The 17,413-nt window shown below is 40.6% G+C and overlaps 1 protein-coding gene across 4 annotated transcripts in view; it reads left to right on the top strand.

The window, feature by feature from the left end:
- The window catches only part of PRKN (parkin RBR E3 ubiquitin protein ligase), a 1,207,207-nt gene that overhangs the window by 613,644 nt on the left and 576,150 nt on the right, over nucleotides 1-17,413 (top strand). For 3 of the 4 annotated variants that reach the window (XM_045009066.1, XM_045009069.1, XM_045009068.1), the window contains one exon: nucleotides 3,500-3,583. The exons of the other annotated variant lie outside the window; for it this stretch is intronic. In XM_045009066.1, coding sequence (XP_044865001.1) covers nucleotides 3,500-3,583 — 84 coding nt within the window. The remainder of the gene's footprint in view (nucleotides 1-3,499; nucleotides 3,584-17,413) is intronic. 4 annotated transcript variants of the gene reach the window in all.

Here is a 17,413-nt window from a genome sequence, read left to right as displayed (position 1 = left end):
TGTCCTTTCCTTCAAATCCCTCCTTAATAGCCACTTATTTTTCCAAACCTTTCTGGATTAATCTCATACCTTGTATATTATCTCTCTTCTTTCTTGTGTCAGAACTACTGTCCTTTGTTTTATATTTCTTTGACTTGGAGACCAATCCTGGAAACTCTTATTTCCAGATGTTTGGGCAAATTTTATGCCGGTGTGCATCCATTGATTTCAGTGAAGTTACACCAGCAAACAAAAATTAACCTGTAGTGTTTGCTACTCATGAAGCCTTGATAATAAGAGCTATGGCTGGTAATATCCTTCCAGGATAGGTTATTTGGATTATAAGCTTCCTTGTGTAGAGACTTTGTGCCTGATTCTTCTATCACTTGTACTGGTATAGCTCCATTGACTTTGAGAGAGTTACACCAGTTTACAATGGTGTAGGTGAGAGAAGAATTAGGTGTCTTGGGTCCAGTCTTACACTAGTGAAGTCAGTGGGAGTTTTACCATTGATATTTAATAGGATCAGGATCAAAGTATTTTGAAAAGCACCATGTTCACATATAGTACTCCACATAAACATATGTAATTCTTTCTGGAGAAGGATCATCTGAAGTGATTATGTCAAATGTATATAAATCACTTAAATTCCCATAAATGAGGGTAAAAGTCCCAAGCCCAAAGAATAATAGGAGAGTGGATTTCAAATGGATCTTTCATATGCAATTTAAACTTCACTAAGATCTGGCACTATACAATAAATACAGTTATAAATCCTTAATGTCTTTTAGGTTATGTCTGATTCCTAGTGAAGTTACAGTAATAAGATTGATTCTCCCTCTTCTAACTGTTGGAAAGGATGTCTTGAGCGAGGTTCCTTTGTTGCCTTACCTCATCTATTTTTAATTTTTGGTTCCTTGTTAAAAGCAGAATTTTTTTTTAAATCACCAGATATGTTTTGGTTTACTCCCCGCAAAGTAATTGAGGAGTCACTATAAAGACTTTTATTCACACCTGTCAGGGAAAAGTGATAACCCCCCTTAATGCCTTAGGCCTTTTAGCAAAGCTATGAAACTTAAGAGCTTCAGCTAGGCTTGCTTTCCTGTACAAAGGGCATACGGGGGCAGAGTGGTGCGGTCAGGGGCCCATGAAAGAGGAACTGGAATTGGATAAAGGGGAACCAGGAGATCTGTTAAGTTATAACAGCTGAGCTTGCTTTCGGGACTACAGAAAAGGTGTTAGAACAGTCAAACCACAAACTTGACTAGGAATGACAATGACAGGAAAAACCATAAATGGAAAGGTAATTGGTCAGTTTACTTGTGATTAACGTCATATCCCAAATAAGGCAATTAAAATATGTAACGAGCGTGCTATGTTTTGCGGTTTTAGCCTTTATAAGCTTGGTAAAATTTGTGGAGAGCAGAGCAGTTTGCCTCTTGCGTGGGGCCATGCTGACTCTCCCTGCATATATGCTTCTATAAAATAAAGGAACCTCAGGCTGTGTGATCTAAAATCAACTGTGTGGTCAATTTTCCACAACACACCCATTAGTAAAAAAACAGTTACTAACCTGTTCTGCAGCTGTTGTTCTTTGAGCTATGTTGCATGTGTCCTTTTCCACTTCAGGTGCATGCATGCCCAGTGCATGGTACCCTTTGGAGGGGTGCGTGGACTTTCTCCTGCCTCATGCTGCTGTGTGATAGTATAAAGTTTGGAGTTGCCCTATCAGGTCCTTCTTGCTGGCTGAGATTGGTAGACAGAGCCTGTTGGCTTGCTTTGCAAATGTTTTCCCTTCCAGGGAATTTGCTTCTCCTGTATATAGTTAGTGTACTCCATGAATAGTTAGCTAGTAGAGCTTTAGAATAAGTTTCATCTGTTATTTTACTTGTTTGATTTAGAGAGTTGGTTCTGGGTACCGACTCTCAGTCCTTGGAATGCCTCTGTCTCCAGGCTTTAAGCATTGCATCGGCTGCAAGAAGTCTGTGCTGGTAAGTGACCCTCATTACACCTGTTGAAAGTGCCTAGATGAGGGTCACATCTGGGACAGGTGCCAAAGCCGTAGAGACATGAAGCTCTGAACTAAGAAAGCTAGAGAGGTGAGACTGCATCACCTTCTCGTGGAGGCAACCTTGCATCCACCATGGGACCTTCATTGTAACAACCTTTATTCATACCCAATAGTAACTGCAAATAATGCAATCACTAGAGCTGCCAAAGGGCTGTTCTTTAAGAGTCAGAGTGGGTGGAAAGGATATGGTTCATTGTGAGTTCAGGGTAAATTTTGGGACTTGGTTTTTGCAATCTGGCCACAGTTTACATGGTCATTAATTTCCCAAATGCTGAGATCCAGTTTTTGCTTTTGTATAAATAAACCTTTCACATGGTAGGGTTTCGTATAGTTTACTACTTAATTCCATCAGCAGTGACTATCCTATGCAGCATCTAAATTTGGGTAATAATGTTTTTAATGGTTAAAGCCTTTATTCTTTGTTCTTATCGGTTGTATGTGTGTGTGTGAGCTTCTTATTTCTATCACACCATTCTGTCATTTGTTTGTTAATAGTAGTTTTGAGATTAACGTAAAATTGGAAGCCTTATTGTAATTTCCAGTGTTTTGGGTACCAGGGGATACTTGCGTAGCTTACAGATATACTTTGCAATTCTGGAATATTAATAATGATGACTGTAGTCTTTAACTTGGAAATTATTTCTTTTTGACTGTCTTTTATCACAACCATAAATATTGTTTCCATTCAACATGTTGTAGAAAATCTTGAATGGTCATTGCTATCTGTTTACTTTAGAAATGGCTGTTTTTCTTTAACACAATAATTAGATGAGGTATCATGATGATAATTTAAACATCATCGATATGTCTTACTCCCTTGTTGTATACTTTTTAATTACTAATGTGTATTATACTTAGAGGTGGTGATGATGAAGATGATAGAATAAAGTATGAAGCAATTCTCTTGTTGGTTTAAAGTAAAAGTTATCAAAATCCATATGATAGGTAGGCCCAAGTCCTCCCTTGTGCATTGACTTTCATCTCAGTAAAACAGAAGCCACTTAAATGGTTAAGCAAACAAATACAAGAAAGCCACTTAATATTTTCCCAACCTTTTATTCCATATATCCCCCTCTGAACAACGCTGTCATTTTTCCATTTTCAGTCGATCAACCGCAGGCTCAGATAAATATTATTCAGACAGAACATGGGTCTTCTGTAGCTTTTTTAATCATAATGAAGAAAGTATCCCTGGCTAACTTTAAGCTTTGGAAATACAGAGTTGAGAGCTCTTAGGAACATTAGGCACAGAACAGAAGGAGCTGCATTTTCTATTAATGCTTAAGCTTTAATGACAAAGGTCTTTTATGGCAATTTTAGAAGCTTTGACTGTATTTTGTTAGCAGAAGAGTAATAAAGTTCCCGTCTAGCAAAGTTCCAGTAAAGAGGATCTTTTATATGTTTTCTTCAAATCCAAACAACTTTTTAAATCTAATTGTTATTTTAAAGGGTCCATCTTGCTGGGAGGATGTGCTGATTCCAAACAGAATAGCTGGCACTTGCCAATCCCGAAACTGCCATGGAGATATAGCGGTAAGATATTATTAAATGTCATGTTTCTCCAAGACTCAATGTAATGAGCCCATTGCAGAAATAAATATTTGTTCTATTACTGGTGTAAGTCACTAATTCTGTTTAAAATATAGAATCTGTGGCAATTTACTATTTATGTCTAATCGAGTACTTCTAATATGGTTACAAAAGTGCGATATCTGTCAGTCACTGCTCAGAAAATAACATTATCGCCCTGTGGAAAATGCAGGGGATTTGTATTTTTTATGACTATATATACTGCAGTTTACCTGCTTGCCGATATTCTGTCTGACTGCATTGATTTAAATCTAAAGGAGCTGTTAAGAGCATAGGAGGTTTGAGGGGCAGAAGGGGGCATTGCCCCGCTAAACAATAGGCATAGTTTGGGGGGGACATAGAAGGGTGTTGTCCCCTCCCCACCCAACTGCAATTCTCAGGCAGGCATGTGCAATGTTCTGCAGAGGAGACAGGCAGCTGCTTCCAGCTTGTGCCCCTGAGGCAGGGAGTCAGAATTTTGTTTATAAGCAATGTGATTAACAGGTAATTAAGATAAGAAAGGCCTATTAGGATGTTTCCTAAAGTTAAATGATCTCTTCCAAGCTTGATGAACTGCAAAAAGTAAGTAGCCTAAATGATAGGTTACATTGCTTCAATTGTTGTACTCAAGAGGTGGTAACAAAGTTACTAATATCTTTCTTTGAGAAGATAACAGATTTTTTAGACGAAATGCAGTAGATCTAATCTACCTGGATGTCAGTAAGGCATTTGATACAGTTCCACATGAGAAATTATTTACATCAGAGAAGATGGGGATTAATATGAGAACTGAAAGGTGGATACGGAACTGGTTAAAGGGAAGGCTACAACAGGTCATACTGAAAGGTGAACTGTCAGGCTGGAGGGAGGTTACTAGTGGAGTTCCTCAGGGATCTGTCTTGGGACCAACCTTATTTAACATTTTTATTACTGACCTTGGCTCAAAAAATGTTTGCACTAATAAAATTTGCAGATGACACAAAGTTGGGAGGTATTGCCAATACCGAGGAGGACTGGAATATCATACAAGAAGATCTGGATGACCTTGTAAACTGGAAAAAATAGAAATTGGATGATATTTAATAGTTCAAAGTGCAAGGTTGTGCATTAAGGATTAACAACAAGAATTTTTGCTATAAACTGGGGATTTATCAGCTGGAAGTCACAGTGGAGGAGAAAGACCTGGTGTATTGGTTGATCACCGGATGACTATGAGCCGTCAATGTGATGCAACTGTGAAAAAGGCTAATGCAGCCCAAGGATGTATCAGGCGAGGTATTTCCAGTAGAGACAAGGAAGTGTTAGTACCATTATACAAGGCACTGGTGAGACCTCACCTGGAATACTTAAAGATGAATTCAAACCAGAACAGGTGCAGAGAAGGCCTATTAGGATGATCTGAGGAATGGAAAACCTACCTTATGAGAATAGATTCAAATACCTTGGCTTGTTTAGCCTAACCAAAAGGGGAGATATGACTGCTATCTATAAATTATATCAGAGGGATAAATATGAGGGAGGGAGAGGAGCTATTTAAGTTAAGTGCCAACGTGGAACAAATGGACACAAACTGTCACACCCAGCTGACAGGAGGCACCCACGAGAGGTGAGCGCGCCCCCAGTGTCACACCTTGGAAATCACTTTAATTTTCAACCCAGCAGAGTCCAACCCATCAATCTTCAGGGCATGATATATTTTTCAGTTTTAGATGATCAATATTGTGGTGCTCTTGTTTTAATCTCTATTTCAAGAAGATAACATCATTGTCTTTCTCGAACCCCATTAGGTGCATAAGACAGAAGTCAAATGGTGCTAGTCACCCCTATCCAGGGCTCTTTCTCTCTCTCCCTCAGTCTTCCCTGTTGGAGCTGTTCTACTCTGTATAAATAGTGTACCAGTTAGAGAGACTGACTCTGTAACAGGTTTCAGAGTAGCAGCCATGTTAGTCTGTATCCGCAAAAAGAACAGGAGTACTTGTGGCACCTTAGAGACTAACAAAGTTATTTCAGCATAAGCTTTCGTGGGCTACAGCTCACTTCTTCAGATGCATAGAATGGAACACACAGACAGAAGATATTTATATAGAGAGAGAACATGAAAAGGTGGAAGTATGCATACCAACTGGAAGAGGCCAATCAATTGAGATGAGCTATCATCAGCAGGAGAAAAAAAACCTTTGCAGTGATAATTGAGATGACCCATAGAAGGTGTGAGGAGAACTTAGCATAGGGAAATAGATTCAATTAGTGTAATGACCCAACTATTCCCAGTCTCTTTTTAAACCTAAGTTAATTGTATCTAATTTGCATATTAATTCGAGTTCAGCAGTCTCTCTTTGGAGTCTGTTTTTGAAGTTTTTTTTGTTGCAAAAAAACTCTATAGGGCTTGGCTACACTTGAGAGTTGCAGCGCTGGTGGAGGCTTTCCAGCGCTGCAACTTAGTAACTGTCCACACCTGCAAGGCACATCCAGCGCTGCAACTCCCTGGCTGCAGCGCTGGCTGTACACCTGGTCTGCTTGGGGTATAACGAGTGCAGCGCTGGTGATGCAGCGCTGCTCGTCAGGTGTGGCCACACACCAGCGCTGTTATTGGTCTCCAGGGTATTAGGAGATATCCCAGAATGCTTTTAACTAAATTACTCTCTTTATTTTGTTATGCTGCCTCTCTTTGTTTTGTTGTGAACTCGGGGCTCCGGGAGCTGCTTATCTAAAAAACAAACACAGCTCCTGTTTGCTGTGATCAATCTGTAACTGACTGTGAACAATCAAATGAGATAACCCACTACCTTGCTGTGAATGAGGCAGGCAGGGGGATGAGTGTTTGCTTGAGGATAGAAACAGCGGGGGCAGGGGGGAGAAAGGGAGTCCGTTGGAGCCGCGGCTTATCTGGTCTGCAGGCTGTCTGCAGTTAAGAGTAAGGGGTCGGGAAAATTTTCTGATTTTGCAAGGCAGGGAGCTGATACACAGTGTCGGCTCCAAAAATCCACTCTCTCTCTCTCCCCCGCTCCCTGTCACACTCCACCCCACCCCCCTCTTTTGAAAAGCACGTTGCTGCCACTTGAACGCTGGGATAGCTGCCCATAATGCATCACTCCCAACAGCGCTGTAGATGCTGCAAATGTGGCCACACTGCAGCGCTAGTAGCTGTGAGTGTGGCCACACACCAGCGCTTTCCCTACACAGCTGTACGACCAGCGCTGTAACTCTCAAGTATAGCCAAGCCCATAGACTCTATAACCTGGTGGTACTTAGCTGGGATGTGGAAAATGCAGGTTCAGGTCCCTGCCCCAAATCAGGTAGAACCTGAGTGTCCCACCTATCAGATGAGTCCTCTAACCACTGGGCTGTTAGCTATTCTGGGGTGTTGTTTGTGTGTGTGTGGGGGGGAGGGATGGGGGTTGGTTGTTTGATTACATGATACATTTCAGAACGTCTTGTTTTTTCTCTCTGCATCAGAATGAAAACGAATATTGAAACCTTGACACTTTTTGTAAAGCAGAATTCTTGTTTTGTTGCCATCCCGAAAAATAACCAATCACCAGCATTAAGTCCTCTGGTAAAGAGCTTTATTCCATAAATAATTCAATGTAATTAAAACGCGCCCCCCCACTCTCATTTCAAATACATATGCATGTTGTATTTATGAAATCCATAGTTCATATGGGTATTTTGCCTAACATGAGAAAATATATTTTATAATATTTGTGTCATTAAGGGCTATAGCTTCCTTGTTAGTTGGGAAGAGGATTTACTAACGACTAACCTATTTTTTTTTACAAACTATAATAAACTAATTTCATTTTTGGCATAGATATGTACTACCTCCCTCCCACCAACCCAAGGTACTATGGTAGTTAAATATAGATTGTATATGCTTCTTTCAGAGTTCGTGTCATAGGTCTTCTCCCCCTTTGAACTTTAGCGTTCACAAAATGGGGACCTGCATGGACTCCTCTAAACTAAAATCCTAGTTTAGATCTGGTTCTCGCTGCCACCAGTCAGTTTTCTAAGTGTCTGACACACTCCCTGTTCCCCCAAAACTTTCCCTGGGAACACAGATCCAAACACCTTGAATCTCAACACAAAGGGAAATAATCCATCCCTCCCCTCTCCTAGTGCTTAGGAGAGAAACCTTGATTCAAACTCCTTGAATCAAATAAAGAGGGATTCACTTTTTCCCCCTCCCCTTTCCCCTAGTCCTTGGGAAAAATACCTTGATTCTAACTCCTTGAATCAAACAAAGAGGGATTCACTTTTTCCCCCTCCATTTCCCCTGAAAATCCAAACAAGGGAAGAAATCAATCAAGTTCTAAAAAAGAAAAGATTTTATTAAAGAAAGAAAAAAAAAAGTACACTTTCTCTGTATTACCAGGATGCAAAAATACAGGGTCTAACTTATAAAAACTGGAGAGACTTCCCCCTCCCTCCTCCTCAGAATAATCAGTAACAGCAACAGAAATAAAGAATTTCCTTCAGCAAACACACAATTGCAAATGTAGAAATCAAATTATAAGACTAATTCGCCTTTCTAATACTCACTGTACTGGATAGTAGGAAATACTCCAGGAGAACTTGGAGACATATCTGGCCTCTCTTAGATCCAAAGAGAGCACACAGAGCAAACAAGGAACACAGACAAAGCCTTCCCTCCACAGAGATTTGAAATTATCCTGTCCCTTGATTGGTCCTCTGGTCAGGTGTTCCTCAGGTTACTGAGCTTGTTAACCCTTTACAGGTAAAAGAGACTTTAACCCTTAACTATCTGTTTATGACAGTTCGTATCTTTTTTTTTAATGTTGTTCACTCATTCTGCTTCTTAGTCTTTTTCTTCAGGATGGATGGGTTCAATGCATTGTTAGCTAAGGTAGATTCTTTTCGGGTACCCTGTGTATTCTGGTCTGACTCATTTTATGTAGCTGGATTTGCCAGAATAATTAACAAAGCTGTGTGAAACTTTCTTAGTGAAACATACATGAGATGGAATTTCTTGGGCTTTGTGTTTTGTTACAAACCTGTGATCCAGCACAGGTGCACCTAGTGGTTTATGAACCTCTTCAGAAATCACAAACTACGTTTTGGACAGACCCGAGCTGACTTTTTAGCTGGCATTATTCTGTCTGTCTCTCTGTCTATCTTTCAGACTTTTATTTGTATTGTAGTTATACATAGAAGGCCTAGGTTTCAGAGGGGTAGCCATGTTAGTCTGTTTCAGCACAAACAACGAGGAGTCCTTGTGGCACCTTAGAGAATAACAAATTTATTTGGGCCTAAGCTTTCATGGGCTATAACCCACTTCATCAGATGCATGGAGTGGGGAAAAAAAAAGTAGACAGGTATAAATATACAGCACATGAAAAGATGGGAATTGCCTTACCAAGTGGGGGGTCAGTGCTAACGAAGCCAATTCAGTTAAGTTGGACGTAGCCCATTCCCAACAGCTGACAAGAAGGGGTGAATATCAACAGAGGGAAAATTATTTTTTGTCGTGACCCAGCCACTCCCAGTCTTTATTCAGGCCTATCTGTGTCAAAATCTTAGCCTTAACTATCATGTATAAATTTGCCTTCATGGCATAGGAGATAGTTGTATTACCAAGATAAAGATACTGCTTTAGTACCAGCTCTGATATCATTGATAGTTCACAAAGTGATTTGAACAGCTGCACCCATGTTGTTCAAAGGCCTGTACGAAATAACATGTAGTGATCCTTCCTTATCTGTTATCAGTTAGATCTACTTCCACATAGGCATCTCTATGTGCTACCTAGCTGCCTGTATTCTTGCTTCGACAGTGGAAGAATTCCTTTCCTATTCACAGGGCTCTGTACTTTTAGTGACTTCCTACATGGATCAGCAAGCCAGGAGATGAAACTGAAGCTCCATTTTCCAGATAGAGAACAGGGAATGGCAGTGGGGGACTTCAGTCTCTGTTCACTTTTGGTCCCCTATGGGACATGGCAATCCGAGATTATGTCGTAGTTGGTGGATGAGGTGAGTGCATCTGGTATGGGGTCCACATGCCCAAACTCGTTCTATCTGCTGAGACTTCCGACAAATGCATGTACCCAATTCTGGGACACCTGTCCACTGGGACCTGAATTTAGTACACCAAACAGCTATTGCTACCACTTCGGCTTGGATTTGTACCAGCAGAAGATGATATTCTATATCTCATTATGGATTCTCTGAGTTTCCCACAAAAGTTTTTAAAGTAAATAATATTTAGATTAGTTCATGTTCAAGGGGTTACCACTAACAAATCAGAACATGACCATACTGAATATTTTAAAACTGTGTCCAATCCTTATGGTGTTTGCTTTTTTAATTGAAGCAAGACTTTTCAAACTAGAATACTTGAAGACAATTGTGGTTCCTGTTTCTTGTGGAAGAGTTGCAGGAGCTGCACGAAGGTGTACTTTTTTAACCTAGCATCTTGATTAAGATGATCTGGACTGTAGAGTGACATATCATCACAGTATTCTAGGATTTCAAATTATGATAATGGATGGATGAACCATTTGTTTTACTCTGTGAAAGAAAGTTGTAGGATTTGACCAACTTCACCAATGGCTTAAGCAACCATAACTACAATGATTTCATAGAGCTGTTCCTGCACCATTGTCTTCTAGATACCTTCTAGCTGGGACCAGTAACCATGAACCCTATTTGCCTGGTTATTTATCATTAAAATATTTTAAAATCTATTTTTATTTAAATATTTATAATCTGAGACAAAACTTTTTAATTTTGTAGAGGAAGAATTTGAACATTCGTCCACACAAAGGCAGCCACAGACAATTCCTCTGTCTACCAAAATTAGACATTGATATTACATATCTACATCTGTGTTTTGTGCTCATAGTATGTAGGGAAAACTATTGATGCTTCAAATTAAATGGGTAAAAAGTAGTGTGGAAAAAGGCAGAGTGAGTATTTAATTGATTCCCTAATGTTATAAACCAGTGAAATCTAGTTGATGACCTCTGTTTCCAATATTCTTCAATTAAATGGCTTTAAAAGCCAAATCTTTCAAACTTGGATGCTAACGGCTAGGCATTTAAATCCATACTAAGGCACCTTAAGTGATTTTCAGAAAAGCTTGATTACCTTTAGCTTCCAGTGAATCCAATTCCATTCAGTGATAGAAATGTTATTTTTTTCAGTCTTTCACTCCATGTTGGGTAGTGCATGAGAGTCTTTTTGCTCACTCCTATTTTATGTTGGATGATGGTGTTCATAGCAGAAACAATATTTCTGTAATGCCTTGTCATTGATGCAGATCTTCCTTTCCCTAGCCATGTGCTTTTGATTGTCCTGATGATGGACTTAATGAAGGAGGAAAGCAGGATTACTCTGTATCTTTAGTGGAATAGCTTCTGCAGACCATTTATCACTCTTTCTGATGGATGAGTAATGAAGATTTGTAAGGACTGTTTATTTTCAGTTGTCAACAAGCAGCAAATAGTGTCCTTAAACTCAACTAGAATATAAGTGTGAGTTTTGCATAAATGTTTTATTTGATCAGTTTCCACTACTTATAAATCTCGGTTTGTGCCATATCTTCAAGATACAGCATGTTCTCTCTATAATACTAATTTGGTGATATTTCAACACAAAGTTAGTCTCTTGCCAGAAATTGGGAACTTTAATTTTGTTAGATAGAAATATGACAATACAGTAATTGACAACGTTCAAAAGGATAGAAATCATAAGTTCAATTTAAAGTTAAGTAAAATATTTCAACTTTCAGCAATGATTTTGTGAGTGCCTTAATGATACAGTGGATTGTAATGGAAGATATATGTTCCAGTGTACAAAAATATGTGAAAATTATTTGACTAATTTTCATGGCTCACTTGCTCAGTATAGACTAAAATGAACTTATTTTCATATGATCTACTGCATGTATTATTGTGCTTTTGATCCCAAGATATGAGTCTTTGGTTCAAAAGAAATAGCAAATGAGAATTTGCTAATGCTTTGCTATAATATACAGTAATTAAGGGCAACTAGAATGTATAAAAGATAAATAATACACCCTTAACATACCTATTCATGACTGACCGACTGCTCTCTCCTTTCATGAAACTGGCAGGCTCTAAGAGCCAATCATACAAAGTTTGTCTTTTATCATCCTCAAAGTTACACTATTACACTGCTGTAATATTCTTCTCAGTCTTTCTTCTAGTTCAGTAAAGTTTTCGGCTATGTGACGTGACAGTATCTCTGTATTTGGTCTTAAGTTGTAGGATGATATCCCAAGAAAGATGAGAGCGCACACAAGTTCATAAAAAAGAAAGTTTGATTAGTACATGCTCATCTTGAGCTGACTACTTCCTGGCTCTGTGAAGTAGTGGACAAAAAGTTCAAAGGACGCAAACTTGGCCCACTACAAACAATGCATGCACTGAACTCCAAGATTTTTCTTTTGAGTTGCTGTAGTTCTTCTGGACTCTGATAATGCTATTACAGTGCAACACACCAAACCTGTATAAAAAACCTCCACATTACTTCAAGGAGAGAGCATAAGTGTAGTTCATCTTCCTGTGCTACTGTTGCCTTCTGCTGCTGATTCACAGACACATTTTGATTTGAGAAGGAAGAGTGGAACGTGACACACCCTGACATCTTTAGAACTATTTCATTGACCAGGAATCCTTCCTAAATAAGGAAGAACCTCAATCTTTCATGAGCTATCTGATGGCATATTCAATCAGCAGCACAGAACATTTGTTTTAAAGAGATGATTGCATCCATCAAGAGTTCCTCTGGTTTGTTTTTTCCTTTCTCTGTTCTTTTTCTTGAATAGGTTGAATAAAAATCTATGGAAATTAGCGTTCTTCTAGTCTCCAGGATGCTAGGCTTTACTCGTCCTTGAGGGCAGTTGGGTTAGAGCTTGAATTGCTTTTGAGCCTTATCTAGGCAGCCAGAGGTGACCTTGTCCAGTGCAGAATGCAACCCTTGCTTGAGCATCAAAGTCCCATAAAATGTGTGAAAATGTTACTGATAGTTGACCATTGAAGTTAATTAGTGCAAATGGTTTATTGAGTGCTGCTTCCAAGCAGAAGAAATTTGTTCTGTGTCTCAAGTCCTTCCAGTCCTATGCCCGTATACTGAATTTTTAGGACACTTCTTATAGCCAGAAGTTGATGCAAGCTGATTCCATAGAAACATAGCCAGATGCTTGTTTCCTTATACAGGAGTGTATGCCTCTGTCTTTCTAAACTGCCCTGTAATCATTAAAGGAATGAAGAGCTGGTTTGTGACAGTGCATTCCTAATCTCATTACTGACCAATTGTTTTCTTTTTCACCAGACTAGGAAAATCAATAGAAATTTGTCATGCTCTTTTAAAGGGGAGGTCCCATTCAGTTCTCCCATTCTGGTTTCTATTTGCCAGTTACTTTACTAGGCTTTCTCATGAATGGTCCCTAGTGAGGGACTTGCATCATTCTAACCAAAGGCCAAGGGGACTGTGAGTCACATTTGGAGAAAGAGACTCATAGATAAACTCATTCTCTTTAGAAGGGCAGAAAGATTTTTTTTCTTTTCTTTTTATTATTTATTATTTGTATTATTGTAGGACCACATCATGCCAGGCACTGTACAAACACAACAAGAAGACAGTACCTGCCCCAAAGAGCTTACAATCTAAGTATAGGAAAAGAGACACCAAATGGGTACAGACAGATGCGGGGAATACAAGGAAAGAGTAAGACAACATCGTTCAGCTTGACTGGCAGTGGTCTCAGCACACCAGCATCCTAATCATTGTCAAGTTTTTTGTAGGCATTAGAACAAATTAGTTTCGTGGAGGGTTTTGAAGGAGGATAACGAGTTAGTTTTGCAGATGTTTCAGGGAGATTCTCCCAAGCACGAGGGGAAGCATGAGAGAAAGCATGAAGGTCCTTGTTTGAACATTTAATAAGTGGGTGATGGAGGCTGACATTGTGGATCAGTTGGAAGCAGCAGTAAACTTATCAATACTGAATGGGAAGGTGAGTGTGTGCCCTGAAGGGCATTGAAAGTGAAGACAAGTAGCTTATGTTTGATATGATAGAGAAAAGTGAATCAGTAAAGGGACAAAGAGAGAGGTGACATTGTCAAAGTAGCAGGCCATGAAAATGATCTTTGTAGCAGCATTCTGAATGGATATGAGCAAGGCAAGATTGCATTTGTCAAGGCTAGAAAAAAGGATGGGACAATAAACAAGACATGTGATGATGAAAGCCTGGATGAGACTCTTAGCTGTCTGGAAGGATAGAAAAGGTCGTATCTTAAAGATGTTATTCAAGGAGAATCTGCAAGAATTAAACAGAGACTGGATGTGAGGAACTAGAGAGAAGTCCAAATTGAAGATGGCACTCAGGTTATGGGCCTGAGTGACAGGTAGAGTGATCCACAGTAATTGAGAGAGGAGATGGAATGGAGGATAAGAGCTCTGTTTCAATCATGTTGAGCTTGAGCTGATGGCTAGACATCCATGAGGAGATGTCAGAGAGAAACAGACTGTGAGTTTTGTTTGGAGAGAAAGAACAGGTCTGGAGTAGAGAGGTAGGCCTGTAAATTGTCCACGTCGTAGTTGGTTTTGTGTTTGTGGATGCGATTACCCAGAAATAAGGTTTAGAGGGAGAAGAGAAAGGGACCAAGGGCAGAGCCCTGTGGAACTCCCATAGAAAGCTGGAAGGGAGGGAAGAGGAGCAGGGCCGTCCCTAGCCATTTGGGTGCCCTCCGCAGCCCCTCCGCAGCAGGGGGCAGGGTGCTGTGTGGGACACCAGGCATCACCCCCACCTCCGGGGTCTGGGAGGCAGGAGCTGAGGGGGGCCACTTTTGGGGGCCCCACAGAGCCAGAGTGGCCCAGGGGATTAGCGGGGGCCGAGAGCAACCCACTCCACTTCCCTTGCCCTAGCCCCAGCCGTGTTGCTCGGGGGAGGAGTCTTGGAGGAAGGGATCCCCCCAGTCACTGGCAGTGGCAGGAAGCGGAGCAGCCTGGCCCCAGCCTGCTCTACTCCGCCAGCTCCCAGCCGCGGCGCTCCGCTCCCACCACTGGTGAGAGCTGGGGCGGTCCTTTCCCCAACCCTAGCAACATGGCTGGGGCTGGGGCAAGGGCAAGGGAAGTGGAGTGGGGTGGGCTCTTATTCTCCATTCCCACCAAAAAACCCTCCTTGCCATCTCCTTTCTCAGTCACTGTGGATCACTCTACCTGTCACTCAGGCCTTTCCCTGCACTCACCGGCGGTGGGAAGCGGAGCGCCGCAGCTGGGTGCTGGCAGAGAAGAGCGGGCTGGGGCCGGGTTGCTCCGCTTCCTGCCACTGCTGGTGAGTGCGGGGTCACTGGGGGAAGAGGTGGAATGGGGGCAGGCCGGGGGCGGAGCAGGGGGAAGGGTAAGAGGCAAGGCGGAAGGAGCTGTCCGGGACCCCACACCCCCCTAGGGATGGCCCTGCTCCTTGCAGGGGGGCCGACTGAGGGATAGGGCTGATCGCCTGGGCTGGTGCTGCCATGTATGCAGCACGCAGCTGCCTAGGACACCATGAAATTTGGAGCAGTTTGGTGCCCCAAATTTCATGGTGCCCTACACAGCTGTGTATGCCTAAGGATGGCCCTGAAGAGGAGGATACTCTGATGGACATGCTGAAGGAGTGAATAGAGAAATAGGAGGAAAACCAGGAGAGGACAGGATCACTGAAGCTAAGGGAGGACAAGATTTCAAGAAGAGCATGGTAGACTGTGCTGAAGGCAGCTGATGGGTCAAGGAGCATGAAGATGGAATAGTGGTTCTGAGATTTGACTAAGAAATGGTTATTGGAGACTTTGGTGAGAGTAGTTTCAGTGGCGTGCAAGGAATGGAAGCCAGATTAGAGAGGGTCTGGGGTGGAACTGGTATAGAGGAACTCCAGACACTGATTGCAAACAGTGTGTTCCCTGAGCTTAGAGATGAAAGGTAGAAGGGAGATGGGGCAGTTGTTAGAGAGGCAAGTGCGGTCAAGGGTGGGTTTATTTAAAACGGGCTCTTTAAACATTTCTTTAATCTTTTTTTAAAAAAAGTCTTTAAATTTGCCCCTAAAATGTTCTTGGTATTAAGTACAAAAATTAATTGCCCCAAGGTTACCCAAAATATCTTAGATTCTCATTATGTCATGAAGATGGTGTAGTTAATAAACTCCCTGTAGTGAGCTTGGACTAGATGTCCTTTCAAAAATAAGGGTTTTCATTGAATCATTTTATAAAGACAAAATGTTTAAGCAACTCAGTGAAACCTCACATTGTATCATACCACACAGTTAAAAATCAGCACACTTTTTCTAAAGCCCATTTAAATGGATCAAACCTAGTAGCTGAAGGACAACATAAAAATGGGCTGTTTATCAACTAATTTCAAATCAAATTTGAGTCAGAACTACTGCAGCTCTCTTGTGGATTTGCACAGTAATGGTAATAATTAAAACATATGGTTGCTGCTGAAAGTGTACAGCTGTTGCATGGACTTGAACAGAAATTGTAGATACTGTACCTCACATGAAATACTATTTACTTACTATTCTGCATTGGGATTAATGTTTACTTTTTCTGGGAGTGATTGGGACTGTAATTTTTGATATGCCTATAATGAATTAATTAATATCTTCAGGTGCAAACTGCCTGTGGCTTACACCAAATATCTTCTTATAATTCAATGCATAAATTACCTATCTTTTTAGGTAAAATATTAACTGCACAGATCTCTTATTGTAATTCTCTAAAATGTAAAGATGATAGATGTACGAAGAATGGTATCATGCAACAGAGTAAACTCCTGATCCTGAAAGGAAGGACTGCATTGCATCTCAATTTAAGTCAGGCAATTATTAAGCAGCCGTCTTCCTTGTATTCAAGTTTAAGATAGTCAAAAGGTCATCAAGAATCACTGACAGTTTAGTCTTTTGAGTAGGTGACTAAGGAGAGAGAACTGTGACCTTACTGAGAACGGCAGTGGAGTAATTCAGATAGAACAGGGTCACTAGACCATATATTAGAGGATGCATCAAACACCAGGAGAGATTTGCCTAGTCCTGGAGGCAAAATACAGAACATATTTTGTTTGGGCCCTTAAGATCATATGGGCTCGATTATTGTCTAGATGTGCTCTTGAGACTCTATCACCTGATAGGCAGAAAGAATTCCTATATGTCTGACAGGGATAAAATCAGTTATAGAAGGGTCAGACACAGTTGTAGGGTCAATTAAGGTTTGCACCATTGTGCACACAGAATCATGAAAATAAATATCATGGAAATATAAATTTACAATTTGATGTATGGTTCACTGCTGTGCTCTTGGTGGACCAAAGCTCTGTTCAGGAATATCAAATTCAAGATATCAGCAGTCAGTTATAAGTATAGCCAAACTGCATTTCCATTTTCTAGATTAAGGATCTGTGGAGTAGCAGCTGCTCCAAGCCCCAAACTATATGTTATGCATTGAAGCAAAAAGTTCCAAAAGAAGTAACAGGACTTTAGGGAGGCTCCTGCATTTCACTGAACAATGAGAATCATTAAATGTTAATTCCCTATTCTAATCAACCTGTATTGCATAGCAAACTGCCATGCCCAGTGCAAAGTATAGCTGAAGCTCTTGTTTTCCAATAATGTAAAGTTTATTTTTCCCCCAGATATATTTATGATCGAGTGATAGGCTACTTTTTCTTTGTAACAATGTGTGCATACATTGTAACTGTACAAGTATGAAACTAAAAAATTAGATTCACATTCAAAGGAACCTAAACACATCAAAGTGTGTGTGTGTGTGTGTGTGTGTGT

The sequence above is a fragment of the Mauremys mutica genome, chromosome 3, assembly GCF_020497125.1.
Source record: "Mauremys mutica isolate MM-2020 ecotype Southern chromosome 3, ASM2049712v1, whole genome shotgun sequence".
Lineage (NCBI taxonomy): Eukaryota > Metazoa > Chordata > Testudines > Geoemydidae > Mauremys > Mauremys mutica.
This window is presented reverse-complemented; position numbering and strand designations above follow the sequence as displayed.